At 44.4% G+C, this 20133-nt stretch overlaps 2 protein-coding genes across 2 annotated transcripts in view; both read left to right on the top strand.

Moving 5' to 3' along the window:
• LOC136626392 (pregnancy zone protein-like) overlaps positions 1-20133 on the top strand; it is a 600260-nt gene that overhangs the window by 419049 nt on the left and 161078 nt on the right. The window lies entirely within an intron of this gene.
• The window catches only part of LOC136626787 (alpha-2-macroglobulin-like protein 1), a 172763-nt gene that overhangs the window by 4107 nt on the left and 148523 nt on the right, over positions 1-20133 (top strand). The window contains exons 4-5 of the mRNA XM_066601792.1: positions 973-1025; positions 19930-19950. Coding sequence (XP_066457889.1) covers positions 973-1025; positions 19930-19950 — 74 coding nt within the window. The remainder of the gene's footprint in view (positions 1-972; positions 1026-19929; positions 19951-20133) is intronic.

Here is a 20133-nt window from a genome sequence, read left to right as displayed (position 1 = left end):
TGGCAAATCAGTCAGTGACGGACTATAGCTACATTATACTGTATATGGGGGAGGAGGAACTATAGATACATTACACTGTACATGGGGGAGGAAGGACTAGAGATATATTTACTGTATACAGGGAAGGATGGACTACAGATTCATTAGACTGTATACAGCAAAGAGGGGGCTATAGATAAATTAGACTGTATACAGGGGATAAAGGACTAGATATACATTATACTGTACACAGGGGACGAGGGACTATAGATACATTATACTGTATACAGGGGGGAGCAACAAGAGATACAGAAAACTGTATACAGGGAAGGAGGGACTAGAGATACTTTATATTGTACACAGGGGAGGAGGGACTAGAGATACCTTATACTGTCCACAGGCGGATTCGATTTGCAGAATCTGCGTGGAAGATCGGCAGTTCAAGCTGCTCATAGGGAAGCATGAGGTGTCCACACCTCAATTAAACACATGCAGATTTAATTTGCGGATGCCACATGTGGAAAAGAAATCACAGCATGCTCCATTTTACTGCAGATTCTGCGCAGATTGGCTCCATTAATCCCTATGAAAGCGAGCAATCTGCAATTCATCCGCAATTCAATTGCAGATCTGTAGGCAGATACCTCTCTGCTTGTAGACCAAACAGAGAGGTGGGGAGGAGGGAGAAGGCAATCACTTTGGGCTTGTGATTTTTTTTTCCACGCAGATGGTTCACGGCGCATCTGCGTATATTTTCACGGAAAAAAAAAATAGAAAATGGTATCCACGATCGCCGTCAAACATTTAAAAATCATTTCCCAACTGACTCGTAGGTCTTCCGCTGTGGAAATCTGCATGTGCCGCGGACACGATGCCTTACTGAGAACAATCACATTTTGTTCTGCTGGCTAACACGATATTGAACGTTCGTTTTTCGATAATGCACTGTAACATGTCATACTTATCTGACACATTTCTCATCTACTCCCTCAGTTAATATCCGTATGGTAACACTGGATCAGGACTTGGAAGTAAAAAAAAAACCGGTAAGTTTAATATATTATGTAAAACTGTTCATCTGTATTACATTGTGACCTTATTATATCTATTGTATTACATCAAATCCAATTACATTAAAGAGGTATTCCATTTCAAGAATCTTATTTCAATGTATTTGAAATCACAAAATAATGCGCTCACCCATAAGATGTTGTTTTCCACCATTGAGGCATTCTTTATAAAATTACATTCAGATACTTACATTTCTTCCCAACGTTGTTACAGAAGTTCCCACAAATGTGCTGCACTTGTAAATTTCTTTGCTTTCACCATTCTGTCCAGTTCACCCCAAACAAGCTCAATGTGGTTTAAGTCTCGAGACCGTGCAGGCCATTCTATTCTTTGTAGCCTACTGGGTTCCTTTTATCTTCTTAAGTAGTTCTGGCATATCCTAGAAGTATGTTTTGTATCATTCTCTTACTGTAATATAAAGCCCCGACCAAGTAGATGAACACCAGAGGGTACTGCATGGCATATCAAACTCCATCATGCCTCCTCCTTCATGTTTGACAGTTGGTGTTGGTTATATACTTGATGGTATGAACCCTGATGATACAAAAACCCTGCATGATGTAGCAAAGATATCACATTTTTTGAACAATCTCATTTTTTATGGCAAGCACGATCCTAGAATCACGGGATTTTGTAAGTTGACACTCAGTAAATAGCTAAATGAAGATAGTTAAGCATTAATGCGCTTAATACCCCTTTATATTCATTAAGCGCAACAGGAATTGCAGCTACTTATCTCGAGTACATAAAACATTATTGTGAATCCCCTGGGCCGTACTGCTCAGTCGGCAAAGGTTGCATAGCAGCAGTGCAATATCTATTTTTTTGGGGGGGAAGGGGGGGCTTATTCTCACCTGTTCGGTGGTGTCTAGGTCCCTAGACCTGCAGATCTCCGGTAGTGATGCGGCAGGCTGCAGTGTCCTCGGTGTTCACACAGAACTCTCCTTCTGGTGACGGGGATTTAAATACCCCACCTCCAGCAAGCAAGTGCTGTGATTGTCTCACAAGCACTATGGCTCAGCCAATGAGAACAGGCACTCGATTAACCAATCACAGCCATTCATTGAATGGCTGTGTTTGGTTAATCCAGCGCCGACTTTCATCAGCTGACACAGTGTTGTATTAACCATTCAGAGCATTAGCTTGCTGGAAGCGGGGTATTCAAGCCCCGCTACCAGGAAGAGCTGCTCTGTCAGCGTGCCGGAGGACATGGAAGCCTGCAGCAGTGCCGCAGCCCAGCGAGAGTGACCCGAACGCCGGCTGCTAGTTCAGTATTTATTTTTTTTTAACATTTAGCCTATATTTCAAGCCTTCCCCTGAAAATCGGGATATATCTTATTATTGAGGTAGGGCTTATTATCAGGAAAACAAGGTAATAACAGTGACTCAGTGTGAGATAAGTTAGTAATCTTGGCCCCAAGGAATTGAGTTTTGTTCATGGGTTCACTGCTTTCAGAAGTTTGTTTGCCAAGATAGAGGGAACTAAAGATGCAGATGTCATCGGTGCCAGTTTATGGTGGTCGCTCCCTTCTGACCTAATGGAGCATATAACTTTGATTGTGCCTTGTGTAATTGGGCTCAGTGCTTGTGTTCTACATAATGAGTTATTACTAGAGATGAGCGAGCACCAAAATGCTCAGGTGCTCGGTACTCGAGTCAAACTTTTTATAATGCTCGAGAGCTCGTTTCGAGTAACGAACCCCATTGGAGTCAATGGGCGACTCGAGCATATTTGTATGGGACCAATGCTCCACATAGGGGATGATTTGTGAAACACCTGAAAACATCAGAAAGTCATCGAAACATCACAGAAATGGATAGGGAATGGCAGGGGCAGCATGCATGGCTGCATCTGAGGCTCCCAGGTCCCACTATTAAGCCAAAATGGGGAAAAGAGCCTGGTGGTCACCCCCCCCTATTTACTTGGGACAGACCCTCATGAGCAAGGCACATGCGCTGGCACATCTTGGCTAAGCACCACACTAGCTACAACCAAGGACAATCACCGCCTGTGAGTGACACCGCTGCCTCCTCACCCGGGTTACATGCTGGCAACCCCCTGCATGACCCTGCGTCCACAGTGCACACAAAATTTTCCCTGCACATCGTTCAGCTAACCTCATGCCACAGGCTCGCTTCATAGCCACACCACCCTCATGTTGATTTATAAGTGCATACTGGATGAGGAGGAGCTGGAGACACACACTGCAGAGGGTTGGCAGGGCCAGGCAGCGACCCTCTTTGAAAGTGTGGGCGATAGCCCGCAATGCTGATGAAAATTGATGATAAATTAACGTACGATCATCATTCCAATCCTGTACCACCTCTGTCACAAAATTGTCTGGAGCCGCAAAGGTGGGCATAAAGGGGACTCAGGTGCCAGCACTTCTACACATCTCCACAATGCAGCAGCACATACTAACACCAAAGATTGGTTTGAAGCAGAAGGTGTCGCAAAAGTAGCAACGACAGGTATACAGTGACCCTGTGAAAGTCTCATGAAATCACAAACGCTTCCTGTGAATGCTCCAATCCAGTATCTCGGATAACTGTGGTTACGCTGATCCCCAGACCCCAAGCAGGAGGAGGAGGTTGCATAATAAGCCCGAGAAACCATGACTGAGGTAGGACCCGCAATACTCTGTGTGGGTGGGCCCTGGGTCAGGCTCGGTCCCAGCCTCCACCTTGTGTGACCCAAAGTGCCGTGGATTAAATAGCTATGAAAAATCCATGTGTCCCCACACACTTCATTCTGTGTATGTGTCAGGCAGCTGCACACCGCAATGGGAAACCTTTGTGCACCCACAGTATAGGCGGACCAATGAAACTTTTCTGTTACAAGAGTATAGGCGAACCCCTCAAACCTTTTAGTAGCAAGTGTGTAGGCGGACCCCAGTAACATTACTGTAGCAAGAGTATAGGCGGACCCCTGTAACATTTCTGTAGCAAGAGTATAGGAATACCCCTGTAACATTTCTGTAGCAAGATTGTAGGCAAACCCCTGAAACATAGGTGTACCAAGAGTATAGGCGAAACCTGAAAACATTTGGTTACCAAGAGTGTAGACGAAGGCTGGAAAAATTAGTTAGATAACAGTCTAGGCAAGGGCCTGAAAAATTGCTGTACCAAGAGTACAAGTGTACCCCTGAAAAATTGCTCAACTGCGAGGGCAGGTGAAACCCAAAAACCTTTTTTAAAGATACAGCTCGCTGTTGCTTAATTTGTAACAGAGCCTGGAGGCAGCCCTCCAAAAAAATTGGTTTCAGTTAAAGTTTAAAAACTTTTGAAACTTTTAAAAATTGTAAAAACAATTTAAAACAGAGCCTTTTGGGCCGCTGAAAAATTGGCAGTTCAGCGTGATGACATGCTGTTTTAGGACGAGTAGTAGGAGGAGGAGTAATAATATCCGAGAGTGATTGACAAAGCTAATTCCCCCATTTTTTGTGGTGATAGAGAATGCATTTTTCTCCTGTTGCAGCGAAAAGAATCATTAGGTTTTGCTGTTTTCCGCCGGTGGAGAAGAGAAGTCTGGGGAAATCTAGCCTTTGTTCATCTTTATGAATGTAAGCATGTCGGCGCTGGCAGTTGACAGGCGGGTACGCTTATCCGTGATGATTTCCCGAGCTGCACTAAACACCCTCTCTGACAAAACGCTAGCGGCAGGGCAGGCCAGCACTTCTAGGGCGTACAGCGCAAGTTTGTGCCACGTGTCCAGCTTTGACACCCAATATTTGTATGGAGCAGAGGCATCACAGAGGATGGTGGTACGATCGGCTACGTGCTCCCTCACCATCTTTTTACAGTGCTCTCTCTGACTCAGCCTTGACTGGGGAGTCATGACACAGTCTTGCTGGGGAGCCATAAAACTGGCAAAGGTCTTGGTGTTCCCCTGCCTGTGCTGGACATGCTGCCTGATCCCCACGCCTCCCCTGCTACCTGGCCCTCGGAACTGTGTCTTCTGCCACTAGCGCTGTCAGATGGGAACTTGAGCATCACTTTTTCCACCAGGGCCCTGTGGTATTGCATTACTCTTGTACCCCTTTCCTCTTCGGGAATGAGAGTGGAAAGGTTCTCCTTATACCATGGGTCAAGAAGAATGTACACCAAGTAATCCGTGTTGGCCAAAATGCTTGTAACGCGGGGGTCACAGGAAAGGCAGCTTAACATGAAGTCAGCCATGTGTGCCAGGGTCCCAGTAAGCAACACATCGCTGTCCTCACTAGGAAGATGACTTTCAGGATCCTCCTCCTCCTCTTCAGCCCATACACGCTGCACAGATGAGAAGCAAGCAGCATGGGTACCCTCTGCAGTGTGGCCAGCAGTCCCCCCCCCCTCCTCCTCCTCCCCCTCTAAAACGCATTGAGATATAGACATGAGGGTTGTCTGGCCATCAAGCAACATACTGTCATCCCCCATCTCCTGTTCCAACCGCAAAGCGTCGGCCTTTATGCTTAGCAGTGAACTTCTCAGCAGGCAAAGCAGTGAGATGGCAATGCTAATGATGGCTGCATCGCCACTCACCATCTGGGTAGACTCCTCAAAGTTTCCGAGGATCATCTTCATGCCCACTCCGCAGTAAAGAATTGCGGAGGCAATTGCTGCAGCTGGTATTCCACTATTGCTCTACGCTGCTCGTACAGCCTGGCCAACATGTGCAGCATAGAATTCCAGCGTGTGGGCACGTCGCACAGCAGTCGGTGCTCTGGCAGCTGAAACCGACATTGCAGGGTCCTCAGGGTGGCAGCATCCATGGTGGACTTGCGGAAATGTGCGCAGATGCGGCGCACCTTGCCGAGCAGGTCAGACAAGTGGGGGTAGTTTTTCAGAAACCGCTGAACCACCACATTGAAGACGTGGGCCAGGCATGGAACGTGTGTGAGGCTGCCGAGCTGCAGAGCTGCCACCAGGTTACGGCCGTTGTCACACACGACCATGCCCGGTTGGAGGGTCAGCGGTAAAGCCAGAGGTCGGTCTGCTCAGACAGACCCTGCAACAGCTTGGGGGCCGTGTGCCTCTTGTTACCTAACCTGATTAGTTTCAGCACAGCTTGCTGACGCTTGGTCACTGCTAACCGCCACTGCCATCATGTTTTCGAAAGCCTCAGTTTCCACAAGCCTGTATGGCAGCATCTCCAGGCTGATACATTTGGCAATGTGCACATTTAAAGCTTGTGCATGCAGGTGGGTGGCGGAGTATTTCTTCTTTAGCTCCAACGCTTGTGTTAGCGACAGCTGAACGCTGCGCTGCGAGACATTGCTGAATGGAGTGGAGGACCATGGAGGTGAGGGTGTGGGTGCAGGCCGGGAGGTGCTCGAGCCTGCGCCCTGGGAGGTGGATTGGATCTGTGTGCCAGGTTGTGGCACAGGAGAAGAGGCAGTGGTGTGACCCAGAGGCAGTGAATGGCCTTCTTCCCACCTTGGGGGGTGCTTGGCCATCATATGCCTGCTCATGTTGGTGGTGGTGAGGCTGGTAGTGGTGGCTCCCCGGCTGATCTTGGTGCGACACTGTTTGCACACCCCAGTTCATCGGTTATCCGCGCTCTCACTAAAAAACATCCACACCTTTGAACACTTAGCCCTCCTCACGGTGCACTTTCCAAAGGTTGGGCATCAGTCACAACAAACTCCTCAGGTGAGAGAGGAACCGTTTTTTCCCACTCAGTGCAGGGACCCGAGAACAGTTCCTGGGAGTCTGCCTGCTCATCAGAATCTGTCATTTTCATAAAGTGAGGAGGCTTGGAGGGAGGAAGAGCAACCAGAGGATTCAGAGTTGCAGTCCCTAGGCTCGGAGTAGTGGACTGCGTAGAAGACTGAGTGGTCGATACATTGCTGAACGCATTTTCTGCCATCCACGACAGGACCTGCTCGCACTGCTCTGTTTGTAATAAAGGTCTACCACGCGGACCCGCAAATTGTGATATGAATCTGGGGAGCCCAGAAACGTGCCTCTCTCCTAATCCCTCAACATCCGGCTGTGATTCACCTGGACCAGGAACTCGACCTGTGCCCACACCCTCACTTGGATGCCCGCGTCCATGTCCTCGACGCTTACCCCTACTCCTCATAATGGCGGTTTAAGTATAGAGCAGGGCCCAAATAAATTACGTCACTGTACAGCACTGACAACTGTGGCGAAATTCAGCGCACACAGAGACTTGTAGATAGCGGAGGCTCTATACTGTGACTTGAAAAAATTAACTTGCTGTCTTGCGCTGATACCTAGGGGTAATTTACTGCTCACAGAAACTTGTAGATAACAGAGGCTGTATGGAGTGGGAGAAGACTCTAAAGCCAGTGGATACTGCTGGTAACTGCGGCTATCTCAACCTCACCAAGGAAAGGGTATTGTGAGACGCTCTGCACAGCGGCAGAGCTGAAATAGTTTGCAGTGGCCCCGGAAATATTACAGTACTGTTTCACGGTGAGACCTTGGTGTAATGCACTGCAGCCTGAGAACGCTATAAATTAAAGGCTGGGAACAGGCTTAGATGCGCAATAAAGAAATTGATGCACTACTGCTCCCAGCCAGACTCAACTATAATTCACACTGTTAGAAGTAGCCCTAAAAAGGACCGTTGGGGTTCTTGTAGAGAGAATCATGACTGTAAAACTTTCCCTATATAGGCAGCTCTGTCCCTAAACTCTGCCCAATGCACTGCAGACTGAGAACACTATAGCTAAAATTGCCTGCACAGCCCTAGATGCTTAAAAAAAAAATTGGTGCACTACTGCTCCCAGCCAGCAACAACTGTAATGCACACGATGAGGAGTAGCCCTAAGAAGGACCATTGGGGTTCTTGAAGACAGGACCTACGCTAACACTTTCCCTATATCAGCAGCAGCACTTTCCCCAACCTCTGCCAGCATGTGTCTGAGGCGAGCCACGGGCGGGACCAGTTTAAGTACTCAGCGGTCACCTGATCTCGCCAGCCACTCACTGCTGGTGGGTGGGATAGGGCTGGCACGTCACAGCAGGAAGTGGTAATGCCTCCCCCGCATGTTTATTGTCTAGAAAATGGCGCTAAACATGCGGGGAAGGAAATGGAATTGACTCGAGTACCGCGTGGTGTTCATCTTGAGTAACGAGCATCTTGAGTACCCTAATGCTTGAATGAGCATCAAGTTCGGATGAGCGCGCTCGCTCATCTCTAGTTATTACTGGTCCAAAGGAGGTATTGTCCTTGATCTATGAACGTTTTTTCTAGGTTAAATGATGGTGATTCCAATCTGTGGTCAACCAAGCAAATCCATCTGAAGATATCACATTCTGATTCATGGCTCCATAATACTTTCTTCCATTTGTCAGTAGTCCACTGGAAGTGCTTCCTGGCCCAGGCAACTCTTCTCTTTTTCAATCTTAGGACTGACTTTCTTACTGATACTCGTTTTTTCTGACCTGCGGATAATTGTCTGTCTTCTTTGGTTAAGTGCCTTTTTCTTGCCATTATCATAGCAATGTGCTCTGTGTTGAGGAGAAAAACTGCAAGTCCTTCCTTAGAGCAGTCTGTTTCAACACTGGTAATATAGGATCAGAGGGTTTAAAAGTAATCAACAAATATTGAGACACCTGTAGGAATAGTTTGCATCCATTTTTAAACCATAATTTGCTTTCCATGCTGCAGAGCAGCCCGTCCTTGATGTGCTGATCCCTGAAAAAAATTAGGTTAAAATGTCATGATATTTTTTATGTTTTTAACTAACTTTAGAAGCTTTGAACTATTTCACGTTATTTGAACTGCATTAATATAAACAATAACTGGAAAGATTGAGGCATTCTAAAACTTTTGACCGTCAGTGTAGATATCATTGAACCACAAGTACAATCATCTTTACGCCGTCCATTTTAACATTTTTCCAAAAACTATTCATAGATCCATCTATACATTCATTCACTCAACCAACAATCCATTCATCCATCCAGCCAACCATCTAAGGTTGGATTCACACGAACGTATATCGGCTCGGTTTTCACGCCGAGCCGATATACGTCGTCCTCATCTGCAGGGGGGGGGGGAGGATGGAAGAGCCAGGAGCAGGAACTGAGCTCCTGCCCCCTCTCTGCCTCCTCTCCACCCCTCTGCACTATTTGCAATGAAAGGAGGTGGGGCGGGGCTAAGTTCAGAGAATTAGCCCCACCCCTGCCCCACCTCTCCTCTTTGCAAATAGTGCAGAGGGGTGGAGAGGAGGCAGAGAGGGGTCGGGAGCTCAGTTCCTGCTCCTGGCTCTTCCATCCTCCCCCCCTGCAGATGAGGATGACGTATATCGGCTGGGCGTGAAAACTGAGCCGATATATGGTCATGTGAATGCACCCTTAGGGTGGATTTACATCGGCCAAATATCGGGTGAAAAATTGCTCAAACAAGTGAGTCTGATTGATAGTTGGCCCATGTAAACACTGGACCCAACAGAGTGATGAACAAGAAATAGTTCATTAGTCGCTAGTCACTTAATTTCAGCTCAGTGAAACAAAGCGACTAGTGGGCGACTTCCCACTCAATATAAACAGGCAGTCGTTCATCTTTAACCCGTTAATGACGGGGTCCTTTTTTTAGTTTTGTTTTTTCCTCTTCACTTTCAAAAAAATAAGCCTTTTATTTATCCATCAATGTAGCTGTCCGAGGGCTTGTTGTTTTTTGTGCGACCAGTTGTATTTATCAATGGTGCCAATTAAGTTCCATATGATGTTCTGAAACCCTTTTAACCCCTTAGTGACCAGCCCATTGCCTTTTTACATCCTTGCTTGCTGGGCCTTAATCACTGAGGACGTAGAAACATGTTTCCTGCAGGGATCAAGGCCCTGCAAGCTGAGGACGTGACAGCTCCATGCTGCCGGCTCCCGGAGGTAGCAGGCAAGCTGGAGATTCCATTCCGGGCTGCGAGACCCCATACCCAGTCACATGATTGCTGTCATTTACCGAATGCCAGCGATCATATAAAAGTTAGCAAAAAGTTAAAAAAAGTTAAAGATTCAGCTGCCCTGATGGATCGGATCCATCAGAGCAGCTGAAAGTACTCACTTGCCTTCTCCGTGATGTCCTGCGCTGTCCTGGCCTCCCGGGTCCCGACGGCACCTTCTGTGCATGCGCGCCAGACGTCATATGTCGGTCGCACGCGGCCTGGGAAATTTAAAAACTCTCTGGCTCCCATGTGTAACCGAGAGATTTCACCAGGAGCCGCTATATGCGGTTCCCGGTCACATGATTGCTGCTATCCAATGGATAACAGCAATCCTGTAAAGTAAAAAAAAGTTTTAAAAAAAAAGAAAAAAAAGTTTAAGTTGCATCTACCCTCGTGGATCATATCCGGGAGGGGAGATGAAGTGATGTTCCTAAGGCCCTGGATTTATCCGTGGACCTCACCATGGCTTCGGCGCACGCGCCCCCCGCCAAGATGGCGGATGCATGTGCAAAAGCCACAGATTGCCAGGGTAATTTAAAGTCTCCCCGTGCCTGGCTACCAAACATAGCCAAGAGCCTGGACATAACACGGGGGCCCGCAGTTTGCAGCCCCTGGTCACATGATCGCCGTTTTCCTATAGAAAACGGCAATCACGTAAAAGTAAAAAAAAGTTAAAAGTTTCACCTCCAGTCACGGATCAGATACATGAGGGGAAGTAAAATTACTTACCTAAAGCTTCTAGCGATGTCACCGATGGGATCTTTATCCGCTGACCTTTCCCCAACTTTGGCACATGTGCCCATCAGCAAAATGGCAGACGCAAATGCAGAAACTACGGAGGGCACGGGAAATTTAAAGTCTTCTTGCTCCTGGGCACTAAAGGTAGCCGTGAGCCTAGAGCAGTGACCGAGGGCCACAGTGAGCGGTCCCCGATAACATGATTGCCGTTATCCAATGGATAATGGCGATTACGTAAAGGTTAAGACAGTTAAAGTTTGATGCGCCTTTCGGTTTGAGCCCCGTTGTGCATACGGACATAATATTGGGGCCACAATGGGTATGTTTCTGAACACGGGACCAACAGGGGGATCCATTTTGGGGTGAAAGTCTTCCATTATATGTGTGCTGTACAAAAAAATGGTTTTAAAATGACACAATTGCCCCCAAAATTTAAAATCATAATTTTTTCCTTCTGCTTTGCTTAGATTCATTCAGAAACTGTGGGGTAAAAAATACGCAGTACACCCCTAGAGGAATGCGTTAGGGGGTCTAGTTTTTAAAATGTTGTCATTTGTGGGGGTTCTCTGTCGTTTTGGCCTCTCAAGGGCTCTACAGGTGGGCAATGGGGCCTAAAACCGTCTTAAGCAAAATTTCTGTTCTAAAAGTCACTGGCTGCTCCTTTCACTTTGGGCCCCGTTGTGCACACGGACATAATATTAGGACCACAATAGGTATGGTTCTGAACACGAGACAAACAGGTGAATGCGTTAAGGGGTCTAGTTTTCAAAATGGGGTCATTTGTGGGGGTTCTCTATAGTTTTGGCTGCTCAAGGCCTCTTCAAGTGGGCAATAGGGCCTAAAACACCTTCAAGCAAAATGACTGTTCTGGAAGCCACCGGCTGCTCTTTTCGGTTTGGGCCCCGTTGTGCATCCAGATATAAGATTAGGGCCACAATGGGGATGTTTCTGAATACAGGACAAACATGGGTATCCATTTTGGGTGCAAATACTCATTTCATGTGCACTATAAAAAAAATGTTGTCTTCCAAGAGGCATATTTGCAAAAATATAAAATTTTATTTTTTGTCCTCTAACGTGCATTAATTAATGAAAAAAACTGTGGGGTAAAAATACACACGACCCCCTCAGTGAAAACAGTAAGGGGTGTAGTTTTTAAAATGAGGTCATTTGTGGGGGTGTCTATAATTCTTACACCTATAAGCCTTTGCCATCTTGGCTCGGTGCAGGAAAACAATGTGTTCCTCAAAATGTTAAAAATCAATATTAAATTTGTACGTCTCTTAAATCATTAAAAAACCTGAAGTTTTTCCAATGTGTATCCAGAATAAAGTAAACAAATGGGAATTTATATCTTTTCATAAATTTATACAGTATGTTTGCCCATATTTGAGATATTGCGGTTGAAAATGTGAAAAAATGAGAATTTTTTCAAATTTTTCCCAATTTTGGAGCTTTTAGTAAATATACACAAATTGTATCGGCCTATTTGTACCGCCTAAATGAAGTATAATATGTGGCGGAAAAACAATGTCAGAATCACTTGGATATGCAAAACCTTTACGGAGTTATGCTATGTCAAAGTGTCACATGTCAGATTTCCAAAATTTGGCCTGGTCATTAAGGCGCAAACAGGCTTCGTCACTAAGGGGTTAAGGACCAAGTGTGGTAAATATAAAGCGCTTGGTCCTGGGCTTTAATCCCGCAGATGGCAAAAAATCAAAGGCGCAAGATTAAAGCCTCTGTTCTGCAATCAAGCACGAGCAGGTCAGATCCTTTGATGATAGTTACAGCTGAGAATCTGGAGGAGAAGCAGTTTTTAACCGCTTCTGCCCTTTCCTTTCTTGGGTACATAGCGTTTAAGGAGAGCTATGCACTAAAAAGTGAAAGTAAGACTTCACTAAGCAATCTGATGATCACGTAACCGCCACTAAGACGTCAAGAACTGGAACACATCCATGTTTAAAGTCTATTCTCCTTTTAGATGCACTGCTGATAGTGACTTTATGTTGTCTTCTGCCCAGGAGAATATTCTCTCTGACAACTACTGTAGATGAGGGTGTCTAGTACTGCCCTGGTGACGAATAAAAGATACTGTTGTCATATTGTCAGATAGTATTTTCACGTGTTTTCCACGTACCGTGTCTACGGCCTGATTTAAAGTCTCCGACACTGCTCTAAGATCTCTATAATTAGAAGATAGAGAGCTGACATAGACCGACCAGGAACCTTGCAGGTTCTCATTTGCTATTTTTGCCCCCCAACCTGACCTACTAGCGTCGGTATTGACCACAATGGACAGGGATAGGGACCACCGCACCCCTTTTTTAAAGATTTTGAGGTGCTAACCACCAATCTGAAGACTTTTTCCCCATAGCTGACAATTTAAACTTTTTATCTGGTGAGAGTTGCCTCCTATCCCAGGCCGACATAATTTCCTGCTGTAAGGGTCTGGAATGGAATTGAGACCAAGGGACCATTGGCAAACAAGCCGCCATTTGCCCAAGGACCTTCATGCTCTCTCTTATAGAGACCAAGTCCTTTCTCTTAAATTTAGTAATGGAGAGGATCAAATCCTTTCTTTTAGTAGGAGGTTAAAAAGAGTAACATTTAGGCCGCCTGCAGACGGCCGGGTCGTATTCGGCAGCGAGAATTTTCGCCGCGGAACCCGACCCGAGTGCCTGCAGAGAACACCACATACTCACCCTTGTCTCGCGGCTCCAGCTCTTTCATGTGCCGGCTGCCGGCACATGCGCAGACCGAAGCCGGCAGCGGGTGAGTGACGCTTCTGTGCTGCGCTCTGCGAGCCCCGCACAGAAATAGAGCATGCCATGGTTTGTTTGCGGCGTGAGATTTCGCTCGGCCAAACCGCGGCCGTTTGCATAGGATTGCGTTTGTTAACATGTTACATGTAATGGGGTAATAAAATTACAGTTTTGTATTTTTTTACATTCGTTTATGCTGCCAGCTCTTTCTTCTTTTGTTAACGCAATCCTATGCAGGCTTCCAGCGGCGGAAATCCCGTCACGGAATTTCCGCCCGCCTGCAGGCAGCCTTATAAGAGCCCAAAAGAACTCTGTGAAAAACTTATCTTAGTATCTGTTGTCACAGTAAGGGTTCTGTTGTATCTGTAAAACGTAACTTTTAATCATCAATAAAAAATAAAAAGGAATTTGTATCTCAAAATCCTGAATTCCAGACACACAAAAACAAAAATACTATAAAAACTGCACCCCTATATTTTAGAGAGGGGAAAACAGTGTATAATTCACCTAGGAGACCGATATTTTATACCAACGGTATCGGATTTTTTATCCCTGTACCCAGTGCTATACGTCCTAGAGCTAGAAAAGAATCTAGGTCGGCTCACTAAAAATTATGTTCCCAGCTTGCTTAGATTGCTGCAGCTATTCAGTAAATGACAGACATAGAAAATACTCCCGTTTTTTGAGCAGGTGTATTGTTCCTCCCACAAGGAAATGCTGCCTTTGCTGTCAAAAGAGCCGTAGGTGTGAGAGCATTCACGCTTTTTGGGCTGTTTTCAAAGAGATCAGAAGTATAGCTGACATCTAAGTAACACTAAAGCTCAACACAGTTTTTTGTGAGCTATGGCCAACGAAGACAAAAGTGCAGTACACCAAACTGCCAAATAAATTAATTCGTGGGTTCAACGCGTTTCCGCTACGGATAGCGTAGCCTCATTAGGAACCACCAAAAGAAAAAAAAAATTTTTTTTTTTTTCTTCTTCCTTCCTTTTTTTTGAGAACAGAAAAAAGTCAGCTTCTAGCTAATCGGTCAATCCCATAAACGGGAAAGTTTGACCTCAAAAAGTGAGGGAGATAGACGATCCTATCACTAGGCAAATCAAATGAATAAACCCAGTTTCCCCCAAAGTAAAGTTGCAGGAACAAAAATAACAAAGTAGCAGCACCAGCCTCTGATAGCCGCCAGTCTACCACAGAGGCTGGTGCTGCTACTTTGTTATTTTTGTTGCTGCAACTTTACTTTGGGGGAAACTGGGTTTATTCATTTGATTTGCCTAGTGATAGGATCGTCTATCTCCCTCACTTTTTGAGGTCAAACTTTCCCGTTTATGGGATTGACCGATTAGCTAGAAGCTGACTTTTTTCTGTTCTAAAAAAAAAGGAAGGAAGAAGAAGAAAAAAAAAAATTATTATTTTTTTTTTCTTTCTTTTGGTGGTTCCTAATGAGGCTACGCTATCTGTAGCGGAAACGCGTTGAACCCACGAATTAATTTATTTGGCAGTTTGGTGTACTGCACTTTTGTCTTCGTTGGCCATAGCTCACAAAAAACTGTGTTGAGCTTTAGTGTTACTTAGATGTCAGCTATACTTCTGATCTCTTTGAAAACAGCCCAAAAAGCGTGAATGCTCTCACACCTACGGCTCTTTTGACAGCAAAGGCAGCATTTCCTTGTGGGAGGAACAATACACCTGCTCAAAAAACGGGAGTATTTTCTATGTCTCTCATTTACTGAATAGCTGCAGCAATCTAAGCAAGCTGGGAAGATCATTTTTAGTGAGCCGACCTAGATTCTTTTCTAGCTCTAGGACGTATAGCACTGGGTACAGGGATAAAAAATCCGATACCGTTGGTATAAAATATTGGTCTCCTAGGTGAATTATACACTGTTTTCCCCTCTCTAAAATATAGGGGTGCAGTTTTTATAGTGTTTTTGTGTGTCTGGAATTCAGGATTTTGAGATACAAATTCCTTTTTATTTTTTATTGATGATTAAAAGTTACGTTTAAGAGATACAATAGAACCCTTACTGTGACAAGTTATTCTACATCTAGGTGTTCTTCCTGCAACTGTGAAACCCTTATCTTAGTATCTGGTTTTAGGCTAGATTTTTCAAAATTTATAAGTAACCCTAGCTTGGTGATAAGTTTGAGCATCTTCCTCAAGTGTAGCTCCGCCATGTGGGAATTGTGTGAGGTTATTAACAAATCTTCTAAGTAATTATATTAATTCCTTCACTTTTGAGGAAACCAATTGGTTCACTCATGACTTTGAAAACATTTTTAGTAACCATAGGGACCAAGATGTTAGATTTTTTTCATTTTTTTATTATAAATATCGAAGAGCATTTTCTGTAAAAATTAAATGAAACTTTTTAAAACTTATTTTTAGTCCTTATTGGGGATTTGAACTTGTGATCGCTGGAACACTCATAGAATATAATGCAATACTATAGTACTGCAGTATACTGCGTTCTGACAGGCAGTCTATCAAGCCATGTCAGAGGTATGGATTCATAGACAATTAGCCATGGAGGCCTTCAGAAGCCAAATAGAGGCCATAGCAGCCAAATAGATTGCCTGTCAAGATGTGGTATAATGTAACACTATGGTATTATATTATACTGTATGAGTGATAAAATAAATCACAAGCATAAATCCCCTGTGGGGACTTAAATAAATGTAAAAGATTAAAAAAAAGTATCAATTAGAAAAAAATAAAAGGTGTTAAAAATTTTTTTACGCCCCTTCCTTTCCTATATATTTATACATAAAAATATTCTAAATAAAAAGCATATTTAGTATCGCTGCATCCATAAATGTCTGATCTATCACAGTAACAGTACTTATCCCACATGGTAAAAATCATAAGCAAAGAAATAAAATACACATCAGAATTGCGATTCTTTTTTTTTTAGTCACCGTGTCTCCAAGAAAAAAAAATGTAATAAAAAACCCGTATGTACTCCAAAACTGTACCAATATAAATTACAGGTCATCTTGACGAAAAATGAGCTCCTCACAGCTATATTAATGAAGATAAAGTTATGGCAGCAGAACATTTATTTATATAAATATAAATATAAATATATATATATATATATATATATATATATATATATATATATATATATATATATATATACACTAGCTGATATACCCGGCTTCGCCCAAGTTAATTTGGTGCTGGTGTTTATCTGGTGTTCACACGGAAAAGCTTATGAAGTCGTGGTTACTTTAGAGATACTGAGGAAAAACATATGTTCACCATTTTGCATAGTTCTCTGCGTTACCCAGGAAACACCACGTGGAGGCAACCATGCGACGCTTCCTTTATATAAAATGACATCAGGAAGTGAGAGAATTAGATTCCGTACATAAAATTTGGACACTAATTCTTTTGCGCTTAGAATTGAATAATCGAGTTGGGACCCATTAGCTTTTCCTATTTATGACACAATCAATGCTTGTGCCAAATTTCATGTTTCTATGACATTGGAAAGTGAGAGATTTGGATTATGTACGTAAAATTTGAATGCTAATTCTTTTGCGCATAGAATTGAATAATGGAGTTGGGACCCATTTGCTTTTCCTATTTATGACATAATCAATGCTCGTGCCAAATTTCTCGTTTCTATGACACCGGAAAGTGAGAAAATTACATTCCGCATGTAAAATTTCGACACCAATTCTTTTGCGCTAGAATTGAATAATCGAGTTGGGACCCATTCGCTTTTCCTATTTATGACATAATCAATGCTCGTGCCAAATTTCCCATTTCTATGACACCGGAAAGTGAGAAAATTACATTCCGTACGTAAAATTTCGACGCCAATTCTTTTGCGCTAGAATTGAATAATCGAGTTGGGACCCATTTGCCATTCCTATTTATGACATAATCAATGCTCGTGCCAAATTTCACGTTTCTATGACACCGGAAAGTGAGAAAATTACATTCCGCACGTAAAATTTGGACGCTAATTCTTTTGCGCATAGAATTGAATAATCGAGTTGGCACCCATTCGCTTTTCCTACTTATGACATAATCAATGCTCGTGCCAAATTTCACGTTTCTATGACACCGGAAAGTGAGAAAATTACATTCCGCACGTAAAATTTGAACGCTAATTCTTTTGCGCATAGAATTGAATAATCGAGTTGGGACCCATTAGCTTTTCCTTTTTATGACATAATCAATGCTCGTGCCAAATTTCACATTTCTATGACATTGGGAAGTGAGAGATTTAGATTATGTACGTAAAATTTTGACGCCAATTCTTTTGCGCATAGAATTGAACAATCAAGTTGGGACCTATTAACTTTTCCTATTTATGACATAATCAATGCCCGTGCCAAATTTCCCGTTTCTATGACATTGGGAAGTGAGTGATTTAGATTATGTACGTTAAATTTTGACGCCAATTCTTTTGCGCTAGAATTGAATAATCGAGTTGGGACCCAATTTCTTTTCCTATTTTGGAGATAATCTATGCTTGCACCAAATTTCATGTTTCTACGACATCGGGAAGTTGGAGAACTTTTGGCGAGTCAGTCAGTCAGTCAGTCAGTCAGTGAGTCAGTCAGTCAGTCAGTGAGTCAGTGAGGGCTTTCAGCTTTATATATATAGATATATGCCTGGCTGTGGGGTACTTATCGCAACAGGACATACACTTACATCCTGTGGGTAGCGTGAGATCAGCAGAGATCCTGTGCTATCCGACAATAGGGAGCCTGCTGTCACCGATAGCCAACCTCCCACTGCAACAGCGGGGATACATCGGGACGACACATCTATGTAGATCGCAGCATGTGAAGGGCTCACAGAGGGACGTCATTGGACCCCCGCAAAGTAATCGCGGAAGGCTGACAGATACATTACAGCAGAGCCACTCACCATGAACCCGGGGGGGTTACCAGACATGTCTAACACAACAGATCAGAGAACACAACCTCTGATGGTCATTGTGCCAATCGGAAGAAAAGAGTCCAATTTGCTCGTCAGTATCGAAATCGGACCACCGCTGATTGGTGAAGGGTTGCCTTCTCCAATGAGTCACGTTTTCGGCTTCCTCAAATGGATGGACGTTGGCGTGTCTGGCGAGCAACATCAAAAAACAAAACACCCTGCAATCATTGCTGGAAGACCACAAGCCGGTGGCGGCAGCATTATGGGAGGTTTCCCCTAGTATTTAATCGGTCGGTCATGCGGCGTCTGAGCGGAGGCCGGCCATTATGGGTGAGACCATGGGATTCTCAAGATGGATTGTCATGGGTGGCTCTGTGATCCCTTTCTCAGCAATGGCGGAACGTGGCCCAGCCCAGCTGTGCGCGGTGCAAAAAAAAGAACAGGCAGATGTAAACTATAGTCCCAGACACAACACTTCTAGCAGGCTTCCTTTTTGACTCAACTCTGTTACACGTTCTTCTAGGAGGCACTTTTCTTCCCATAATCTAGGTGTCCTACGTTATCTGATTAACGATCTTCGGGGGATAAACACTCCGGACACCGTGGATCAACACACAATTATTGCCTTTTCTGGCTTGTTAGTTACTCCTTCTGACTTGTCATAGCAGGAGCCATTACTCAGTGCTTCAGTCCCCGGAGGGGAAATTATCCCACGGCAAATGAGATAGGCCCACGGCTACAAACAGGCAGAAGCAAGAAGGAGCTGCAGCCTCTCGCTGACACGTCCTCTTACATCGACTACATATCTGTTCTCTCTCCTGGCTACTCTGAACTCTGCCCCCAAACTTCTCCTTATCTCCCACAATACCACACTCAACAACTAGTTAGGGGGAGACAGTTTGCCCCAACAAAGCTTGTTAGCATTTGCACAGAACAGGAACCAAAACAAGAGCACACAAATATACACAAGACAGTTTACACAAAACAGACATGCATCTAGTCTATAGACACCCCAACTCTGGGCCACTACACTCACCTATGTGGAAGGCACTGAACCAATTTGGTTATGGATCCATCCTTGCAGATCACCTATACCCATACATGCTGATTGTCTTCATTGGAGCAGAGGAGATCTTCCAACAAGACAATTCAACATGTCAGCAGCTAGAAATGTCTGACAGTGGTTGGAAAAGCATGACCAAGACTTCCAAGTATTTACCTGGCTCCTAATTCCCCAGACTTGAACCCAATTGGGCCTCTATGAGACCTCGATCATCGTGTTCGCTCTATAGACCTTCCAGCAACTGTGGGATGCAGTCAGCATGGCTCCAGATACCCGACACCACCTACCTCCACCTTACTGAGTCTCTCCCAGCCTGTCTAGCTGCTGTCCTTGCGGCACACGGTGGTTACTCTGGATACTAGCTGGTGGTCCTATTAATGCGACTCGGCTCTGTATAAAACCCCTCTGTACATAATGACCTCGTTGTCTGTTTGAACGCATATATATGACTCTGCTGCATGTAATTACTCATTGTCTCATGTTTAATGTGATTTTTATATTTTGTCTCCTCAGTATCAGCTGGTTGAGCTCCAGGTAAGTTATTATCAGTGGAGTCTTGGCTATGTCATCACACATAACACACAGGCGACATAGAGGGAGCCACACTGAGAGACATAAACTTCATAGATTCTTTCCTTGATAGTTCTAGGCTCCGCCCCCACTGTACACAGAAGGCAAGATTTATTGTGTATGATTTTTCTTTGTTGGACACCATGT

The sequence above is a fragment of the Eleutherodactylus coqui genome, chromosome 4 (assembly GCF_035609145.1).
Source record: "Eleutherodactylus coqui strain aEleCoq1 chromosome 4, aEleCoq1.hap1, whole genome shotgun sequence".
Classification (NCBI taxonomy): Eukaryota; Metazoa; Chordata; class Amphibia; order Anura; family Eleutherodactylidae; genus Eleutherodactylus; species Eleutherodactylus coqui.
Note: the sequence above shows the minus strand (reverse complement) of the source record. Positions and strands in the feature narration are given on the sequence as shown.